This window comes from Meleagris gallopavo, chromosome Z (genome assembly GCF_905368555.1).
Source record: "Meleagris gallopavo chromosome Z, MGAL_WU_HG_1.1, whole genome shotgun sequence".
In the NCBI taxonomy this organism is placed as follows: Eukaryota; Metazoa; Chordata; class Aves; order Galliformes; family Phasianidae; genus Meleagris; species Meleagris gallopavo.
This window is the reverse complement of record NC_139435.1, coordinates 15,035,219-15,057,382: the sequence shown is the minus strand read 5'-3', so window position 1 is coordinate 15,057,382 and position 22,164 is coordinate 15,035,219. Positions and strand designations below refer to the sequence as shown.

Below are 22,164 nucleotides of genomic sequence, written 5' to 3'. Positions count from 1 at the left end.
CTGGTGCAGGTGTTAAAGAGAGGAGATAAATAACTTCCCTAGCAACAAAAAAGGAGCCCAGGCTCCAACTGTGCATTTTGCAGTCTTCAAGGAACTGAGGAGAAGGACACAGATGGCAGTGCCAACCCTCAGAAATCGTGAGAGGTAGGGCTTTCCTGGCAGGCAGGCAAACCTCAAATCCATGGTTAGCATGGGCTCTGGGAAAGTGTACCAAGCACAGAAGACCTTAATGCATGTTTCACAGCAGTGAGAAAACAAGCCAAGGAAGTTCTATTTGTAATACAGGCTAAGTTACGCAAAACTGAGAATAAACCCCTGCTGCACCTACCCTCTAAATCAATGGGTATCTGTTAGAGTGTAAATCTTCATTTTAAGGGCACATTATAACCATTTCCTGTAGGATAAGGCATTTCTAGTACACGCTAATGAACATTCACAACACAGAATGTTTTCTATGCAAAAAAAAAGAAAAACTTCTCACGTATGGAGAATTATTCATCACCAGAAGCTACTGATGATGAATAGTGCGGTCTAATGAAAGAGTCCAGGTCCCTCAGAAAAATATCTACAGCTTACTGTATTGTGTATCTATTGATATTACCTATCCACAGGTAAGAGAGAGGACACAACACAATCAGAGCCCTTATGCTCAAATGGGAGCAAGATAAGAGAGTCTAAACTTTGATACAGAGAGTATTTGGTTACAGATATGGGCTTTCCACACAAGACAGCAAAGAGGAGTCTTAGTGCTGACCATCGCACCACACAGATGCAGTAGATCTTCACAGCAGAAACTCAGCAGCAGATTTTAATCAACACCCTGGAGGGATGCAATTGAGAAACAGCACTGGCAGCAGACACCTACATAAATTCCTCTTTCAGAAAACAGGAAACTCTTCAAAGAATGGGAGTTAGATGGCTGATGTTCCCACCACTGCCTCCAGAGAATGCACAGACATCAGGCTGTAACCCACAGCCTTGTGATGTTCAAAAAGTGCACATCTGATGTTCTTATTTAAGGAATGTACACAGTAAAAAACAGTTAAAGGGACCATATATTTTAATTCTGAAGAGTCTGAGCATTGATGGATTAAATAAATGACACCATAAAAATGTCATTCATCTTTCTTCCAGGTCCGTGAATATCATTGAGTTGCCACTACTACCAGAAGTCTTAAATTAAAAAGGAAGATTTGAATTAAATTAGATTCTCCCTCAGACATATTTTCTCTGTATCTGTCTGACAGATGTGCTTGAGGGTTTGTTTTAAAATTAATCAGCAGAGGTAAAATGTCTTTTTGTTTTAAATTTAATCAGCAGAGGTAAAATACCTCTCGGTCAGATAAACAAACCTTCTGCAGCTTAAAATGCAGAATGCTATCCTGACCTGACTTCATTTCCCTAAACCATGGAAAACACTTCTGGGGTTTGTCAGTCTCACAATGGCAACCTTTCTTCATGTAGATATAATGGCTACACCAGTGCAAAACACTTGATACTCAAATTAAAGAAACCTTAGGAAGACATACAAATATTTAATATGCTTCAATTAAACTTTTACGGATTTTATGCAAATGCAAGTAGGTGGAAATTGTTCTAATTTAGGATCAAAGTGATCTAAAGTCTGAGATGTGGGAAAGGAAGTATACAAAAAATTAAAAAAAGAATGAGTTTCATCTTTTTTTTTCTTGGTTATATTTCCATCAAACTTCATTAATCTCAAAAGAAATTGTTCACAATTTAAATGCCGTTAGTGAGGGGAGAAGGGGACTGAGTTGCAAAATAACGAGCAACTTATTTCCTTCCTTCCTTCGTAGGCAACTTATTTCCTTTCCTTCCTTCGTGGAGGAAAAATCATGCAAATGCCAGTGTCATTGTAGACTGACACACTATTAAATTTTATGTTTGATATTGTTTGGGTTACCAGTATGAAAGCATAGTGCAATGTCAGGAAGCAGGACATAACAGCACACGCTGGGAACTTGTGTTTCTTGCTGCATGCTCTGATTTCTCATAGCTATGTCTCCCAGTTCAAATATTTCTGTAAATCTTCAAATCTACCTACATCCCACATTTCTTCTCTCTGTTCTCCATTTGAACATACAGCAGACCGTACTTCGCTAGTTTAAGAGGAACTTTGAAATGCATCAAGGATTTTATGCAGTGATGCCAAGTCCTGTCTCAAGTTTTTGCTTTTGATGTACAGCAAGACCTGCTTTTAAAATATAAGTAACGGTACCACCACATATCCCCTCTCTCTCTCTCCATCTTCTGTCAGCAGCTGCACCTACTACAATCTCCATGTACTTACACAGGCTTTAGGCTGACTCCTTAATTCTATATCCTCCACATAAACATTTTTCTATGTGTAAATTTATGTGAATGGGGATTGCAATCCATTCTTAAAATCCCATTGACAATTAGACAGATTTACAAACCTCTCCTTCATGTTTTTGCATTCAAACGTGCACGTTTAGTTTTCAGACTGCAGACAGAAGTATTTCAATAAGAAACTTAGGCCATATCTGTTCTAAAGGTATTCCATAATTAACACCATTTCACAGAATCACAGAATCACAGAATGGCCAGGATTGGAAGGGACCTCAAGGATCATGAATCTCCAGCGGGCAGGGCCACCAACCTACACATTTAATACCAGTTTTGTTTTCCTATAAAGAAAATACTGCTCTGCCAGTGATTGCTGTTACACTCTGCAATCAGAATTACAAGTTCTGTAGTCATAAATGAGTTTAAAGCCAAATCTGAACCTGGTCAGGGTAACTTGCATGGGCACCATTAAAACCACTCTATAATTCTGCTTCTCAGACAGGGGACCATCCTAAGTTTTCTTTAAAAAAAAAAAAAAAAAAAGGGAGAGAGAGAGAGAGAAGTAAAGAAAAAGAAATACATGCCTTTGTAAGACCAGTAGACATCATGCTTGAAATCAAGAGCCTAATGGTTGGCAAGACAGAAACTGTCCTGCCAACATTATCTTATTATCTATAATAGGGAAGCATATGGATTTTTGTCTTCAATGCTCACTTGAGAAAATCTGCCTTATTCTACATAGCTGAACAGAACACATACACAATTACATACTGCTTTGAGAGTTTTTGCTCTTTTTTTTTTCCTTGTCTATTTTGTCCCTGTGCAACAAAATGCACTTTTGCCTCAACTCTTTTTCCTAGGCTATGTTAATTATTTTGATGTGCAGTACATTTATTTAGAATATAACACATTTTAAAATTCCTTCCATCTTTCTCAAGAGGGTTTCTCTTTCTTTTTTCCGATCTTTTCTCACATGCTCCTATTGGCAGCATTTTCTCTCTTAATCAAGCACCTGTCTTCCCATTTCCCCTTCCAATGTATGTGTGTCTATCTCTGCAGCTCCTTCTGTCCTTCTATAATATCCAGTACCATTCTGTTCCCCACTATCGCTGTTTCTCCAGCACCATCTCTTCTCATCATGCCCTTCCATACTCAAATTCTGGCTCAATCTGCAGTCAGAACCTGCAGTACACCCAGCTGAGGACTGTTTTCATGGATATAGGACAACCTGTGGGTCAAGTTAGGAAAGCATGAAGCTGGATGTGGGGTGGTGGGAAGGCATTGCATATTTAGTGTCCCAGAGCACACTAGAAAGCCAGTGGTATCTAATGTCACAAAAATTTTCAATTTTAGACTTTGTAATGCAACAGCATTTGTTTAGTTATCTGACATCCAGAGAAGCTACGTCAGGGCAGAATTTGCATCATCAAATTGCTTTAAAATTGACCTAAGTGTATTTCTCATTGCTGAAATCTGCAGATGTCCTATGCCGCAGATAACACCTTAAATATGATTTCAAATAGCTGAATGCAAGTATATGCATTCATACTATATAGCTTCTGAGGGTAATGCTCATGACTTGATTACATTTTTTCATATATCCTTACACTATTTCATACACCCATCTGTGAAAGATAATGTAGAACATCTCCATTATCTCGGTTTTTTTAAGACTACCATCTGTGATGGAGAACATGTGAGAGCAGAAATAGGTTATACACCATGCTGCACTAAGGCTGTTTGAGGTCAAGTTGTAAGATCAATATGTGTTTATTTGAGGATCAGAATACACCGACTTTACTAGTGAAATAAATTAAGCTGTTATTTTTACTGATGAAATGTATCCTAATGTCAGCACATTTCAGTGGTCCCAAATCTTGCACAGATGGCACACAAGAACTGCGACTGTCATTTTGCTCAGAAGACCACAGTGGAACACAAATCTCAATACTGCTTTGCATTAAAAGATGGATTTAGAGCAAAATTCCATTGAAAAATACATGAAGCTATGTCAACTGACATCAGATGAGTTTCACTTCACAAAAGGAGCTCATTAGTTGACCCAGGAGACAGAAGATTGAATGCTCATTAAAAAGCCTTTTGACATCGACGCTGCTAACCAGTCATGTCTCCTAAGCACTTACATTTCTGCTCTACGGTCTGACCAGAGCTGCCTGCATCCAAGCAATCTTACACAACTAGACATAGGCATGCAAAAAGGTTTAGAGATAGGCAAAATTTTAGAAACTTCCACAGATAAAATGGCAAACAAAGGAGCTTGGACAACACTGATGTTTTAAGTAACTTTAAGGCACTTGTTTTCTCTGGCAGATGTTGTTCTGTTTTTAGGCAGAACAGTCCAGTTGCAGTGGTGGAAGGGCTGTGAAATTTCACAGTTGAACATCCTGATAGGGCTCCAGAGCAGGAACACATCCTCAGAGTGGGCCTGCCCCACTGCTGCTGCTAAGGAGAAGGAACAACTGCCACCAAGCATTCAGCTACATTTTGGAACAGAAGGGCTGGTGCAGGTATTTAATTCTTCAAAACTGCGTATAGGAGGCAAGTATCTAAATTCATGAGTGCATGTCCCATCATAAACCTGGCAGCTTTTTCTCCCAGCCACCCTAGGAAATTCCCCCCTCATTTGCTGCAACTTGGGAAAGCCTCTTTTCAGCAGCCTGGGAGCTGGCTCTCAACACTGGTAGTTCTGCTACAGAGGAGACCAGACACAATGCCAGTACGTGTTGTGAGACATGTGCTATAAGAAATGAATAAACTCCATTCCACAGAAAAACTGAGAAGAACTCAAAAAGCTAGTAAGTATTAGTTTCTCTGATGTGAACACTGCACAGCACTCTTGCTAGTACACTGGTGCAGTATCTTCATTCATCTTCACTTTCAACAGGAAGTAAAGTTCCCAGATTTTTTTCTTAAAGATGTTTCTCAGGACACCTTTGCAGTGCAATTTAATATTTTATTACTGTAACTGTGAAGTAGTTGGTTAGGAAATAAGGAAAGATGGTAGTTTGGCAACCCAACTTGCAATCATCATAAACATGAACATATGCTAACATCATGAAGATAAATATTGCATATTATTAGTACACATTAAAGAAAATGTCAGATAAATAGAATCCTCAGAAGTCTAGTTGATGGACTGACCAATGATCATCAGTTCTTCTTTAAAAATTCTATTAATCATCACACTGACCATGTGAAATGGTGAATGTTCATGAAAGTAATACTAACAAAGGAATCAAAACATAAGCATGAAGAGGGTTTTTAGCTAGACATAGCCAGAGAGAAAATATGGTTAAATTCTTAATATGTAAGTAAAAACAGTATATTGCTTCATCTTTATGCAAATGGCTGCAGCTACAGGTATTAAAAGAATAAAAGACATCAAAGAAATTCAAAGTATAAATGGAATTACTTCTGAGTAAAATTTGGTCAAATATTAGATATTTTTCTCAGTTATTCCAGTAATCTCAAGCTCAAAATAGTGGGTAGGGGCTAAATCTAACAATATAAAGGAAATTATACTGCACTTTCTGTTTAGTTAGATAGTCTTACATCACCTGATCAATTTACATAGTCTTGAGGTGAAGAGGAACAGGCTAAATGTAGAAATCTTTCTGTAATTAATTTCAGTCAAAATATCAATCAACTGCAAAGTGAAAATGTGTATGTGATGATCTACTGAAATTTATCAAGTACAATAATAAAAAATACAGTGGTTCAAAATAGAAATAATCTATGCAGAAAAGTCCCTGTATCACTCCAGGCCACTCAGCTTCCACCTCACAATTCAGTAATTTCTCATTAGAGAACATTATTACTTAGCTGATAACAAGCATATTGAAATCATTAGACATTGAATTAAATCAAGTTTGAAAGCAGTAAAGAATTCTTATTTAGTAGCTACTGATGTCCCAGCCAACTTAGTGCCATTGCACTGCCACATGTAGCAATGCAACAAGGGACATCAAACTACTAGGAACAGAACAGCTTGACTGTTTTATCTATCTGAGTCTTGAATGCATCTCAGTAGATACGTAAATTAATTTATTAAAATATATATATATTCCATAATATTAGAATAAGATGTGGCAATGATCGTCCTCAGCTCTTAAACATAAAGCAAAACCTTGCAACAGAACTCTGAATGAAATAACAGTACCACAGTACATAACATGCCCAGCTTTGAGCTCCTGCAAGAATTATTTTTTACCATTAAAAACAAATGAACTACTCTCAGAGAAAGTAGATATAAACCAATAATGAAAAAAAAAAACAAAACCAAAACCCTGCTATCTACATTCTGCTTATTACCTTTTAGAGTATTTTAATTTTAGGTGAAAGTAGATGGCAACAAATGCCATTTTATCCTCTCTGTTTAATCTTTTTAATGAGGATGCCCTTCCACCTACAGCCCAATAGAAGTGAATGACACTGCTTCTACTTTGCATGGATGAACCCTGCTGAATCCATACCCCTGCCTTTTTTTTTTTTTCTTTTACCACTCCCTCTAAATTTCTCTTCTGTAGTGCTTCATACAATGCATACCACGATGAAGAGGAAGCACAGACCTCTTCCTGCAGCATGGCTCTGCCACATACAGTCACACTTAGTGCACGTAGTGCACTGGTGCAGAACCTCTGCCATGCTTCTGGCCACTGTGGCAACTTACTAGGAACTTGAGGGGCTGAAGTCATTTGCATGCACATTTTAAAAATGTGCAGAGATTTGAATCAAAGAGAAAAAAATTCTTATTATGGAACACTAAAAATGTGCTCAGAACTACAATACATGTGACAAAGGACTGACCCAGCTCACATGCAGGTTTTTGATTTGGCCAGGCGCAGCTGTGTATGCTGTAGGCTTGAGCATGCGACACTACTTTATAAAATTAATAATTATAGAAAAATACTCTCTATTCAGCTTTTTTCCAGGAGAAAACATTTTAGGTTTGACCTAAAGAAACAAACAAGAGGCAATAAGTAAGATCTGTGATCCTTCTTCAGTCCACTTCTTCTACATTTTACCAATGCTGAATTCACATTACTCCTTCAATTTTCCTGACAGGCCTTCAGCTGGCAAGGCAATGGCTTCCCCTCATTATTTCATTTAAGTGGTTCATTACTTATTTCACCCAGCTCCTGCTGAGGAGTGCCTGGAGCTGCACTGCTGTGTCAGCTGGCCATGACTCATGCCTGTCCAACACCAGAGCACAGCCTCTCTGCTGTGCAAGGATGGGTGTGAGGCCTGCGGGCAGCACAAGGAGGCACCAAGGCCTGCAGGCAGCATTGGGCATCCCCACCACTCCCTGAGCAGCAGTGTTCCTGTTCCAACACCTCTCATCAAAGGCAGATTTCAGTGCCACTTCCACCTATCTCCAGCTGGCTGCCTGTAGAGCAGGTGCCTGCACAAGGATGTCAACCTCCATCCATTCACTCAAGTTGTCATAGCCTGTAGCCTGTTCTTCCAGCTGCATCTACTGGCACACCACCCCCCAGATTTGCTTAGCCATATGTGTCTCATGCCTTCAGGGCTGGTCACCAGCACAGCAGGCACACCTGGCTGTCAAGGCTCACCCTTGCAAAGCACTGACAAACCCTCACAAAAAAGCTCGCATTAGTGAAACTCTGCCAACTAGTTTGCAACACAAAGAGGGAACAGCTTTCATCTGTCAAATAAATCAGTACAAAACAAAGCAGAAGCCAACCAAGGAAAACTTAAAACAACATCGCAGAGGGCAAGAAGTTGCCCTCCATCAGTTATATTACTGGACAAATATATTAAAAGAATGTTGTAATGATTCCAAAATCAAGCACTCAGCTCCCGGAAGTTCAGAGCAACAACAGCATCCAACAAAATTATTTATGGAAATATCAGAACATATTCAGGGGGAAATAACAGAAAGATAGTTCCTGGTGAGATGACCTGAAAGGTTGAGAAAGACTGCTTTTTAAAGAGAAAGTAACCTGTAAACAGAGAGTCCCGACATGGTAGAAAGTAATATTTTCTTATTTACTTTGCAATCCTATTTAGAACATTTTCTGTATTGCCTGAGAGCATGCACTTCTACTGGTTCAAATTAAAATGCATTCTTATGCATCTGCAACATCTACAGTGGAAGATGTGAAATACATATTATTTCTAAACATCTATGCTGAGTCTTACTCGGGTACAGTAGAAATCCCTATCAAAAAAGATTTTAAAACTTAAATCAGCAAACACATTGAGCTGCAGTTGCAATTATTTCAATAGTGATTTTTTTTTCTAACCATCCATATATTAGATACCAAAAACAGAAAAATGATCAACAGTGAACATGTGATCTCTTTGATTAACAGTTTGAGCATTCACTGTTGTTCTGGTGAAACTTCCTGAAAACTATAACAAGCATTTCAGGATATACATATAATCTGATGAGAAGTGAGAGATACGTGATCTATATTTGGTCTATATTGTTAACTTGCTTACAATTATTTAATAGCAGTTATTTCACAACTGTCTGCTCCAGTAGTATCAACACAATGAATATCAGTTGTCAGAAAAAATCAAGATGCAAAGCACTTCTAGATAACAAAAAGCCAGGAGCAAGAAGGGAGGGAAAAACTAAGAACATAAGCGAAGACAACTGTGCAAAGCCCATGCTTTGGGAAGTGGAAACAGCATGGCCAGGACTGATGTGAAACCTCCAACTTCTGCAGATTCACATAATCATAATCACTTAAACCAATGTCCAGATGTGACATTTTATGGGCAATAGGGTCATCCCTGGGACAGCCTTGTTCTGTGCTAACTTCTTCACTGCACACAGACAGGAGAGGGCTCTGTACTGCTTTTCCTAATGCTGAAGTGAAAAGCCTTGGCCAGTGCCTTTGCTAATGTGGCTGCATCACATGCAGAACCAAGACTCTTGTTCCACACTTCTGAGAATGCTTTCACTACATGGGGGAATCTCCCTGTTCAGTTCAGGCATCTCTGTTCCATGATGATTCTGCTGCTGCTTTGATACGAGCCACCTCCAATGTCAGGTAATTTATATCTCATTTCATCAGCTTCTATGAGACTTTCCCTTACCTACTAAGCTGCAAAGACAAATAATGTGTAATTTCACTTTGCTATAGGACCTATAAGACTTACATATCAATCTTTTCTATTAGAAATCAATGAAGATAACATACTGCACTTATATTTAACTTCGTTCTATTTAAGCTTCTTTAACAAGATGAATATAGACAGCCCCTCAGTGCTCAAAGTTGGCTTTACTGAATTCCATGGAAATTTGTCAATTTAAATTAGCTGAGAATATGGATAACACTACCTCACATAAAGCACAAGAAAGAACTTGGGATCTATAGATCTTATATGTAAGATTCAGGCTGGATGTGGCTTTGGTCAGCCTCGTCTAGTGGTTGGCAACCTTGCACATAGCAGGGAGGTTGAAACTAGATGATCTTTGTGGTCCTTTTCAACCCAGGCCATTCTATGATTCATTCTATGGTATAGATGGAAATATGCAGTAAGCAGCAATATTTGCTCAGACAAATTTACTCAGAATTCATGTCAAAAGCTCTACAACTCTAAAAAACGCTACAGACGTGTTAGCCATGTCAGATAAGACATGCCACCATGTGGCATGGTCCACTTTCCACCATGGTTTCATTTGATACTTGAGTCAAAGACCTGACCCACTGCTCTTGTCCAACAGCGCCATTACCAATAAAAGAGGTAAAGAGAGGCTTAGTAGCCAGTGTAAAAGCTTTCCTTGACCCTAAATGATCATTAGTTTATGCCCTCCACAAGAAAAATCAATAGCCTTTGAAATTTTTATCCTGTCTCACGTAGCTGCAGTTCTTGTTCTTTTCATAGACAGCAAAAGCCTAATCCTTATTAGCACACTTGGAGCTGCACATCCATGCCTGCCTTGAAGACAGACAGTGCTAGATGTAAAAGGTATTTACACTCCGTATCTCTGTGTTTGCTGTCCTTGATTAAAGCTGAGTTTTTGCTGAACTACAGGATGAATGTGTTTCTTTACACCTTAAGTATACGGTAACATTTTTATGAAGTGGTATTTTTAAACGTCTATTTACTGTTGTTTAAACACAGAAACAATACAGTATGTAATTGTTTATAACAAGAGGCATAACCTAAAACAAATAAAAAGCTTATCAGTAAAATATAAAGTCAGATACAAAAGAAGCCTGGAGTCTTCTTCCATTAATCTACTCCCTGTAGTGTAGTAGATAGGGAGAATGTATGTCTTTTGATTTATTATTCTAGTTAAACCCAAACAAAAATTTTTAAGTAGAATAAAAATACCAAACAGAAATGTCAAAACAAACAAACAAAATGTTAACAGCCAAAACATGGAAATAGTAAATGTCCTTTCAGAATGAGGCTACCTAGCAAAATACCTGAACAAGAACTAAACTGGTAACCTCCTCATCTCATGCGATTATATTTCTATAATGAAAGCTGTGCTGCCTTAACCAAGACTAAAGTTTGTTGTAAAAGTTCCTTCAAAAGCTAAATTTGGCATAGGGAACATCTAAGAAGCACTATGATATGCCAGATGCTCTGCTGCTCTTGTGTCATACATATACATATATAACATTAGATGTATATATATTAGAAGTGGCATGTGAACACAGGGCAGTTTAAGGAAAGAGAGCTTGCATCTTTGGTAAACTGGCGATTGTGACTCTTCATTTCATACTGAAGAGCACAATACTAAAATTTCTGTTGGCCTGAGTTCACAAAACTACTGCATGTCCAGGGAGATAATTGCAGAGGGTTATCTTCCTCATGTTGCCACCTAAACATACATATTCATAAAACCATACTAAGCCAGGATGCTATGTTAATTTATGTAGTTATATATCTAGAAAGGAATGCTGTTCATAGTATCCATTAACTTCCATACTAAGGCATTAACTAAATATATGCCTTCCAAAAGTTTTTAATATTCACAGGCTTTATTTTTTAGGATAAATTACTGTTTTTTAATATATTTTTAATATTTCCACTACATTTTGTACAACTATACAGTGAAATGACCAGATTTCACAAAGTGATTTCATACATTTTTTTATGTGGACCAAGTTAGAATAATCCTTTCAGGTGCATTCACAGAATAGTTTTCCTTAAGAAATTAGCATTTCTGTTCAACTAATGGTTATAGCTACAAAAAGCTATGAAGCCACTCTGGGAATCACTTTAAATTTAATCAGTAAGATTTAATACTGATTCTGAGCGAGTGGCAAGTAAAAAGGTTTTCATGTGGCCTAGCAAATTCTTAAAAAAGGGCTCTGTGTCAATCTGCTTTCCAGATGCTGAGGCTAAAAAAAAAAAAAACAATTATTTTGACAATTGGCCTTCTATCTTTGCCCTTTGCAATGACAGTGGCTTGATAAAAATGCATGAAATAAAGCATTTTTTCCTCGAATAAACTGCCTCTTTTCCATCATCCAGGAAAGTACTCAAAAATGAGAATACATTGCAAAAACAGTAACATTAAAGCACAGCTCTGGTCTTCCTGACTCCACCAGGGAAAAAATGACTTGCCATTCAGTAGGATTAATGTCAAGATCAAATTAAAAATTTGACAGTATTAATGTGGACCTAAGAAAGCCCCTTCACAAGAGAGAAATTACTCTATATTTACCCAGTTGTAACAAAGACCAAGCAGTTGACCATCAGTGACATGGAAGAGACAAGGAAGAGATGCCTAGTACAGGCATGCTAACATGGGTCCTAGTTTGACAGAAAAGCACCCTAATTATTTTCCTACCTGATTATTACTGGGTGAGAATTCTCCATCAAAGATGGCTTTTTTCATCATTAAAGAAAAAGAATGAGCAGGCATGAGAAAAAAAAGAAACTGACAAACAAAAAACCACAAACAAAACTGTCAAATAAAATGTTAATTACATCATTTGTTGAAAGCCTAATGACCTGGAATACCATATCTGACCCATAAGCTGCTTTTTGTAAGTAAGAGCAAATGTCTGTCACAAATGCTTTAACTGGGTACAAACAAGACAGTGGAGCAGTGCTAAGTTACCCTACCATTTAGCTTTGCTCTTAAAATATTCTTATCTATAAACATAAAATGGAACATTCATTTAAAGCAACAAGATTGCAAGATGACAAGCTGTAATATATGAGATAAAATGTAGACTTGTACACAGTTCAAAAGGATCTTCTTTAATTATATAATCCATTTTACAGATGGTGTATCACCATTCTTTGCACGCTCTTTGGCAAACAGTACATTTCACTACACAGGGAGACGTGCTGTTTCCCCTTTTATTTCTGATCACAGCCTTGAAGTTGGAAGGTGACATCTAGAGGGGTGGCGGTTTCTTTGAGCTTCCTCTTTGTCCTCAATAATTTGCTTCAGACAGGCTCCTGCTAAGCTCTACAGAAGGACTCCATCAAAGGGATTCAGCTCAGCACTAATTGCTAGGACAGTCTCCTGAAACAGCTGAGAGAATCCAAAGCCCTTCTACAGGGTTTATACAGGTATCCAGCCTTCGAATCAGACATGGAAAGATACTCAGCCTCCAACCCTTACCCAGATTGTTTTCTCCTCAGTACCTTATGTGAGAATGTGCGAAACTGTGACTTAATCCCACTGGATTAGATAGTGCCAAAAGTGTATATGAAGTTGCTTAGTCCTTCTAGCAGGTGAACACAGCGTCTGATATAAAGCTCCCTAGAGATAACGGATCCTCCCAGGAGAAGTCTGACTCATAAAGCAACAATTGTTCACGGTCCCTATGCAAGGCTCTTTCCTGTTCTTATTCCCATAGAAATAGACTGAGTGCAATCTGGCATTTAGATCTTGAGCATGCAGAAGGCTGTCTGGGAAGGAGATGTATTTCTGTACCTTGTTTAGTCTTTTTTTTTTTTTTAGTGAGATTTTTTCCAGCTACTGCTGCAAAGAATAGCAGGTTTATCTTTATGAAACAATTTTACTCAGTTTAAAGGAGCTCCTTTTCCTCAGACGAAGCCAGTCCAGTGAAGCATCTGTAAAAATCTTCGCTTCTATATGACAGAGGACATTAAATCTTAAAAGCTGTACTCTTAAGTGAGATTTATTTAAAGCTCAGGTGGAACTGTAAATTGGGCTTTTTCTAGATTTATTCACATTTTATTCTTTTCTTACTTTTAACTTTAGCTAAACTGAGCTATGGCAGCAGTTTAAAATTTTCTTTATCTCTAGCTGTTGAAGCTTATTAAAGTAGATGTTTTGATTCAGTGATTTGACACTGATTCAAATAAGAATTAATATTCTGCTTAATAAGTAATCCATGGGAAAAAAAAAAAAAAGGCCAACAGTTATCTTCAGCTCTTTATTTATGAGTGATGAAAAATATGGGAAATTATTATGGACTAATAGAGAAATCAGCAATGTCATTAATCCCAATACAGACAAAATGATCTAAATCATTGTAACAGTGAACTCCACTTTTCAATTTATTTGTCCTATCACATTAAGACATTAAGAGTTACTCTAACAATAGGCCTGTAAGCCTATTTTTAGATACTAATCGTGTTAAAGTATGTAGTGAAAAGAAAGAAGTAGTTGCTGAAAACGTTTTCTGTAAAGAAATTCCAGTGCCTTTCCCAGCTCTGTGCTGGTGCAGCATTTAAGCACCAGTGCATACAAGTACAGCTGCGTAAAGAACCTGATGCTTTTTAAAAGTGCTAAACAGTGTATGGTAATACTGAGACCACTACACGGTGTGGGAGTTCAGCACTTCTGAAAATTAGGCCATACATTTATGTGCCTGAAAACACATTTTCAGGACAGAAAGACAGTCAATCACAATTTGAATGCATTGTTCTTCATATCACTACAGTACATAGCAGAGATGGGAGAGCCCAGCTTTACCAGGCTAGAAACAGATCTCCGCAGGACTGCAATCTCCCTGAAGAAAATAATTTTTACCATATGCAGTGATGGGGATTGAGTTCATTTCAGACTGCTGATTTTCTAACAGTAAAGCAAGAAAGACCTGTCAGAAACAAGACCACCAAATGAAGACAAGCTCAATGAAAATGTGAGTTGAATGGATTTTTCTTTACACAAATCTTCAGTGCCACGTTTAATGACGTTTTTACTACATTATTCTACTAGATGTCTTTTTAAGATGAATCATTTGTTAAAACACACCTACTGAATCTCCTGTGGAAACTACAAAAAATATTATCTATAGAAACGTACCGATAGACTCCATATATATATTACACAGTCAGTATCAGTACCAAAATAAGTAGCTTAGTTGGAATTTAAAGGATGGAAAATGCTTATCCTAAAGGGAGATTTTAAAACCGTAACTTCATTAATACCTGACAAAATATTGTTTTACAAAAGTACTACTCAAGGCAGCATTCAACATTAATTCATCTACAGAATTTTTAATGAAGAAATGAAAATGTCAAGGTATGCCATGCTATATCTAAATTAGAATCCCAACTCATATCACAGATTTGTCTTTCCAGGAAATGCTACGGTCCCAGCAAAAATGTTAAGTCATATTTGATAAAGTTAAAACTCAAAGACATTGTACAACCTTCCAGCTATTTAGAAACAGTAATAAACAGCGTCAAGAACAAGTTGTTTGTCTGGTTTTCATACCTACCTTACTACAACAGAAACAGATTTTAGGAATGTAATTACATATTTAATAACCTGATCACAGTTAAGTGCAGCTGTCAGTAACAGATGAACCGTACCTGCACCAACCCTTCTGAAGGCCTTTATAAAAACGATTCCAGCTAAACTAATATCAGTCAGAACAACAGAACTATTTTTTTGTCTTAGGTCATGCTTTCAGCAACACTTGCATCTGATGCAAGCCACCAGTGCCTCTAAAAGGAGCAGTCCACAGTCTCTTCCCTGGCATAGCTCTCTTCCTTAAGCTGGTAAATGCTCAACCAGACAAAGGAGCTAAGCTAAAACTAACCTATCTGAAAAAGTCCCGTCTTAGACTAGATTGCAGTGGAAGTGAACGAAGAAAATTATAATGTTCAGGAAAGTGTTCCATTCTGATATTTTCACGCACACAGTTTTTTAATATTCAGATTTAAAAAATGTTTTTCAATTCCATTTCTTCTTTTTTTCAATAGTATGTAAGTGGAATGTAAGTTATAAGATAAAAACGCAAATCAGTTAGCCTGAAATCATTTTTTTTCACTGGGTTGTTGTTTTTTTTTTTTGTACTGAAGACTTTCAACATTACCAGAGTGACACCAGAATTTCAAAACTATTCATCAAACTGCATCTCTGATGTAGGCAGTCTTACTGAGCTCATGTTAGTACCAGTAGGATATAAGCAAAAAAATAAAAAAGTAAAAATAAAAATAACAAGGCATACCACTAAAAGGGAAAACTTCAGTCATCTGAACCTATTTGTCATTGAGTCGTTCAAACATGTACTGCATAAAATGTACTAGGACTTCAGATAAGTGGGTTTAGTCTCTGGCTGTAGCTAGCCACAAGGAATTCAGTTACTCTTTCAATGCCGCAGCTGTGAAATATTTCATTGCTACTTGAGGTGAGAATTAACTCATTGGGTTTACATGAGAATCTTTGATGCTGCAGTATTAAATGCTACGTAAAAATCCCTGAATTGAAAACACACAAAAAACAACATTCAAAATGAAAATAACACAAGTTTACAGTTTTAAGCAAATAAAAGCAATTATATCAGACCAAAATTCAGCTTCTCTTGCAACTGCAGAATTGCCATTAGTATGATCATTCTGCTCGTGTACGAAAGCAGACCATTACAGTCTGCTGTGCAAATAGGAGATGGGAATTTTTCTGACAAATTAGTTTTTGTGCTTAGGTTTTATATGTCTTATCTAGTTTCTTTACAGTATATGCTGCAATGAAAGATCTGTTTTCATAAACAGCTTACTGTCACTATCCCTCAACACCAGTGGAAGCTAAGTACATATTTGAATAAAGAGATATTTCAGATTGATGTGATGTCCTTGGTTAGCCTCAAAAAAAAAAAAAAAATTAAAAAAAGGGCAAAGAACTGGTTGTGGTGAGAAAAAAGAACAAGAAAAAAAATCTTTTCTTCCGTGTAGCCAAGCACTATTTTTATGTAAACCATGTCAAACAACATGTGAAAACAATCTCAGGACATCACACATTTTTATTTGAGAGATGACAGATCTGCAATTCTGCTCAGTCTGCGGGGCTTGTGGAGAAGGAATGCTTCACTGTGGAGCAGATAATAGGACAAAGGAAACAAAAGATTCTTAAAGAAAAGAAGGCACCTCAATGTATCCACACTTTAATATCCTGCTTAGATCCTGCAGTAAAAAGCATAAAGAATCCAGTCATTTCTGATATCCCGCCAGCTGTAGTTAAAGAAGAGTAAGTCTTGCACACAGTACCCATATGAACACCTCACTTTAAAAGGTATCTTTCATCCTACCTATGGCCTTCTGACAGTAAAATTAAAAATTATCTTAGTAATAAACAATTTGCTTCCTATTTAGTGCCCACATTATGTGCTCCACTAATAAATTATTGATTGTAACCTTCCCAATCCATGAAGCATGTTCACAGTGTCCAACAACTGCAAAAATTTGGAGGTGTGAAAACAATGCATTTAAAGAGAAGAAAGAAAGGAAAAAAAAAAACGTCTGAACATGAAGTACAATCCAAAAGGATTAAATGAAATACATAGGTAAAAGATTTTTCAGGATAATTCATACAATACATGTATGTTTGTACTTAGAGATATTTTTCGCTTCTAAGTACAAATGTAAAATCTCCTCTAGGTGTATTTATGCCCATCCAGTGATCATTTACATATGTTATTTACGAAATTTAATAGCTTAATATGACCTAAAGGTCAAGTATTGGAACAGATCTATGCAGTGAATAAAATAATAACAGTTTGCAGTTGGCTTCCCTGGAACTTGAACGATAGCTAAGTCATGCCCTTCAGGTTTGGTTCAGGAGCTAAGTCATGCCCTTCAGGTTTGGTTCAGGACTCTCCTATGGGAATACAAATCCACTACACTGAAGCTATGATAAATATACTTCAGATCAGACCTATCTATGTGACTTGATCTGCAAGGCACTTTTGTATCACCTCTGTATCTGAATAGGACTAACAAGGGAAGGGGCCAAGCAATCAACCCAAGCAACAGTAAAAAATCAGGTAGAGAAGCCAGTTCCAAGAAAAAAAACATCACACATTCAAGCTTAAAAAATTAAAGAACATACACAAGTATCAGCTCCTCCATGTACCTGAAATAATAATACTGTTCAGTGAGTTCTATGGTTGTATCTGGCTATGAGCAAGTTAAGACCCCAGACAGAAGGACTTAATGTGCAGAAGAGTTAAACAGGATGAGGAAAAAGCCTCTAGTGATGTCAAACTCAGGAGCATTACAGTCTGCCTACACATAAGTGAAGGCACAAGATAATCTTCCTTTTCAAACAGAAAATAAATGTTTCAGGGGTTTCTGCTCTCATATAAGGACTGGTCCAAAATCAATGCCTTCCATTTTATGATGTTGGCCCACAACATCAGAGGCAGATGCTGGTGGTAAGGCAGTAGATGTACATGCCATGGCAGTACATACTGTTGCCATGTGAGAGATGGTAACAAAGGAGCAGCCTGACACATGGAAGTGTATATTAAGCAAAGGTGTGTCACTGAATTCCTCTATGTGAAAAAAATGGCACCCACTGACATTCAGCACTTGCTGAACACTTATGGAGACCAAAGAGTGGATGTAAGGATAGTGAAGCAGTGAGGTGCATTTCAGCAGCTGACAGCAACATGGGGTCAACCTCTGCTGGTGCAGATTATGACAAAAGTGGTATTCAGGCTCTTGTTCATCACTAGTGAACATGCATAGCCAATAGTGGTGACTAGTTAAAAAAGAATGTTTTGTAGCTGGGAATTCACAGTGTTATCGTGCTCTTTGTATTTGTTGTAGTTTCCATAGAAATTAATAGCAGGCATTACTTTTGGATATGAACACTGTATAGGAACATTGAACTCAAAGCGATACTACCTAAGGCACTGACCTAAAGGAACATCCAGGGGATATAAAGTATGGAAAAGGCATAACTCCAAGCAAAGCAGGAAAGTGCCACAGTACCGTAATGTTCCAAAAATACAATTTCAACACTTATTTGCATGAACCTACTTCTTGTTTTGAGAATTCAGCATACACCCTTTATCTATGACTTGAAAATCTTGTTCAGGTCAGTTTGAAGAACAAAGTCATCAAAGACTGAGTATCTGAAGCAGTGGAATGAGGCCTACCAGCTGCCCCTCAGCCTCTGATCATGAGAAATCATTTTTGTCATCTGGGGACAATACCTGAGAGCAATATTCCAAAAACAGCCTCACCACCCAGGAAGTCCACAGCTGCAGCCATGTCAGCAGGAAAAAAAGTCAGCCAAATGCATGAAAAAGATCCTTAAAGAGTAACCCACCACTGACTGCAGGTCTTCACCAAGCTGATGCTGGAGGCCTACCTTGATGCCACACATAGCTCAGATCAAATGCAGCTTGGCCAGCAGCTCCCCTAAGAAACCACTGTGCCTCTGTGATATGAGAACAACAGTTGTGCCTTTGACTGTGAAGACCTGGAGTTTCAATTTTATGTACCTCAAAGGAGAGCTCACTGCCACAACCTGGCCTCTCAGTAAGCTGTGTGCAGCACACCTTCCTACATCAAAATACAAACAAGTAGAGACATAAAACTCTTAGCCCTAAGCATGCTTTTTAAAACGTCTTTAAGTACCAAAAGGAAAGTGAAAACTGGGTATCTTCCCTGTAACAACCCGCTTTCACCACCTTCTCGAAGCCTAGCTTCAGTTTCTCTGTTCAGCTGAATTTTCAAGACCCTGGTACTACCTCTCAGTCAACAGCTTCCCACATAAATCCTGACCCCAGGTAAAACTCAAAGCTGCGGGATGCATGGGCGATCTTCCGTCTTCCCTTGCAGACGTGAAAACATTTTGTTCCAGCATTTATAAACCGGTTTGCTTTCCACCAGCTATGCCCTTAGGCCTTTTATTTTACTCAGCTTGGGAAACAGAAACAATAGACGGTTTCACTTCCTGGTTTCTTGCTGCAATATGTGGTTTAGAAAACAGTGCAAAGTAACTTTCATCAATTATTTTAACTAAACAGTTGTATTTGCTATAAGATCATTTTTACTGAATATTGTCTTTTATAACGAGAACAAAATAAAATGCACACTAAAACCCTAGATTAAAGAGTATACTTCAGGCAACCTGAAGGCACATCTGATTCTCTGGTAGGGGAACTACTCTGTTCCACTGAAAATGACATATGTATTTCTTCCTCCAGTCAGAGAAGATGGGGCACTGAGGCTAGGAATGCATTTTCTGAGCAGCCTAACAGCCTAACAGCCTAGCGACCATCTGAGTGCCCATCCTGCGGCCAGCGCTTGAAGTGTGCATGGAGCAGAATGGAGGCTATGGGGCACCCAGGGCTTCCTTGCAAAGAGCAACTCCAGAGCACTGTAACCTGACGTACCCTGGGAAGGAGAAACAGTTCCCAGAGATAAACTGAGGAAATAATAATTAAGAAAGAAAAAGTCAAGACATTGCCAAGTCTAGTAAAATTCAACTAAAACATAACAAGCTAGTATATACTGTAAATATTCTATCAAGGAAATGGCAACTCAGAGCCAGGGTGACAAAAATGTTGTGTGATTGACCAATGTGGGCTTTTGACAATGCAATTAACATTTCCTTTTGAAAACAGAGGAAGACAATAAATGGTGAAAAATAATAATAAAATCTAATCCGGTTTATAACCAAAAACTTTGAGCCGCTCAGAAGTAATATTTAAACTAGCACTTAGTTAAAGCAATGTTGTAACCTTGTAAGCTAAACTGGTGCTTCGCTGAGTTCTCAGGAGTTTAATTTGGCCAACTGCAGGCAGTCCTGCTTCTGTTGTGGGACCAAACATGGCTATCAAGTGCAAGAGAATGAGGTGCTGATATGAGATACAGACTATCTTTCATTAAAATCATAACTTTTTCTTTTTTTCTTTTTTATTTTTCTTTTTTTTTTTTAGGATGAATTAACTCTGTATCCAATATGCTGACACCCTGCAGTTAATCCTACATATGGCAGAAATTAACCTAATCTTACATATGGCAGAAATTAGCCTATACACACATATGAACACACAGAAGCAGCAAAGCGCCTCTGAGCAGCGCTCAGGCGAGGATCACCGTTCTGGTCACCTCCCTCTACACCTCCTCCTCAGTGTACGTTTGTGCGAACGCGGATGATTTACTGATTGATCCTCCTTGCACAAGGCAAGGCAGTAAAAGGGGCTGAAACAATGCTGCGAGCCGGGAACAAGGATGTAACGACTAAAAATAAGGTACCTTTTGGAGCCTCCAATGTAGGTGAAGGTAAAGGTGGAGTCTGAGTACCTGAAATCTGAAAACACAAAGGGCCGCGTTATTAACACTTGGCTTCCCGCTGGTTCCCTACTTGGGCTGAAATCGCCGGGGTTTCGCACACCGACACGGGGTTGGGGACGGGGGTCGGTATGCATCAGCGAGAAGGCGGCAGCTCCCCCAGCCCCTCGCAACAAGTGCCCGGTACTATGGCAACGGCAGGGATTTCCACGTCTGTAAAGGCAACAGGCAACCGCTCCCGGCGGCGGCAGCCGGCCGAGCCCCGGCGCTGGGGCTGGGAGGGGTCCGGCCGCGTCCCCCGCCCCGCGGGAGTGAACGCACGCACCGGCGGGACCCCAGCAGCCGCGCGGCCGCCGCCGGGCCGAGGAACACGGGAGCGGTTCGCCCAGCAGCTGCAGGCTGCGCCAGGCGGGCACGGGCACACGCACAGCCGCACACTGCACGGCTCGGCGTGCGGCCGCTGCCACGCTGCCCGGCCCGGGATGCCCTCCTTCCCTCCCCCCTTCCCAGCCGGCCCTGGACTCCTCTGCCCTCATATGCCCTCGGAAGGAGAGGAGGAGGAGGAAGAGGAGGAAGAGAAGGAGGAAGGGGGCTCCAGGCAGACACACGGCGGCCCCGCTCCCGGGGGCGGCAGCGAAGGGCACGGCCCGGTCCGGGCCGCGGCACCGCGGGTCTGGGTCGGGCAGCGGCAGCCTCGTAACCGCCGAACCGGCGCCCCGTGGGGGAAACTCACCTGCAAACAGGCAGTCCTTCTCCGCCTTGCACTTTTGGATCACAACGTCAATATCCTTCTGAATCCTCTCTTGTCTTGAACACATCCCCATGGAATAGATCCCAGGGGAAGAAGAAAAAAGCAGCCTTTATCCCCAGCCCCCCCCCACCCCCCGGTTCTACGTTCGGTCCCGAAGATGGACCCGGCGGCGGGCGAGCGGCAGCCTCTCCGCGCCCCACAGCGATCCGCGCGGCCGGCAGGAGGACGGAGCAGGCGGGCGCCGGCAGCCGATGTTGCATGCCCAGATGTGCCCGCCCAGATGTGCCGCCGCTGCCGGCGGATGGCAATTTCCTCCTTCTCTGACAATAGATCCAGTGGAGGGTGGCGGCGGCGACACGGGATCCCCCCCACCCCCCACGCCCTCAGGGTTTTTTTGGGTTGGTCGGCTGGTTTGGGTGGTTTTTTTTTTTTTTTTTTTTTTTTTGGTTTTTTTTTTCCTGCCCTCCTGAGAAAAAAATAAAAAAATAAAAAAGGGAGGGGGGGCCAACCCGGCCCGGCCGCTCACATCCCTGCCCCTCCCGGCAGCGGCGATCGCCGCGAAGCAGCAGCGCGCAGAGCCCGGTGGCGGCGGCGCTCGCACCCAGTCCCTG

The 22,164-nt window shown here is 39.7% G+C and overlaps 1 protein-coding gene across 2 annotated transcripts in view; it reads right to left on the bottom strand.

The window, feature by feature from the left end:
- The window catches only part of PARP8 (poly(ADP-ribose) polymerase family member 8), a 116,992-nt gene extending 95,240 nt beyond the window's left edge, over nt 1–21,752 (bottom strand). The window contains exons 1-2 of one of the 2 annotated variants that reach the window (XM_085212543.1): nt 21,536–21,752; nt 20,767–20,821 (exon numbers count right to left, since the gene is read on the bottom strand). In XM_085212543.1, the coding sequence (XP_085068669.1) occupies nt 20,767–20,821; nt 21,536–21,626 (146 nt within the window). In that variant the 5' untranslated portion in view covers nt 21,627–21,752. Of the gene's footprint in view, nt 1–20,766; nt 20,828–21,535 lie in introns of those variants that run through there. The other variant, XM_085212545.1, reaches the window with a different exon arrangement.
- Between the last annotated feature and the right edge of the window lie 412 nt (nt 21,753–22,164).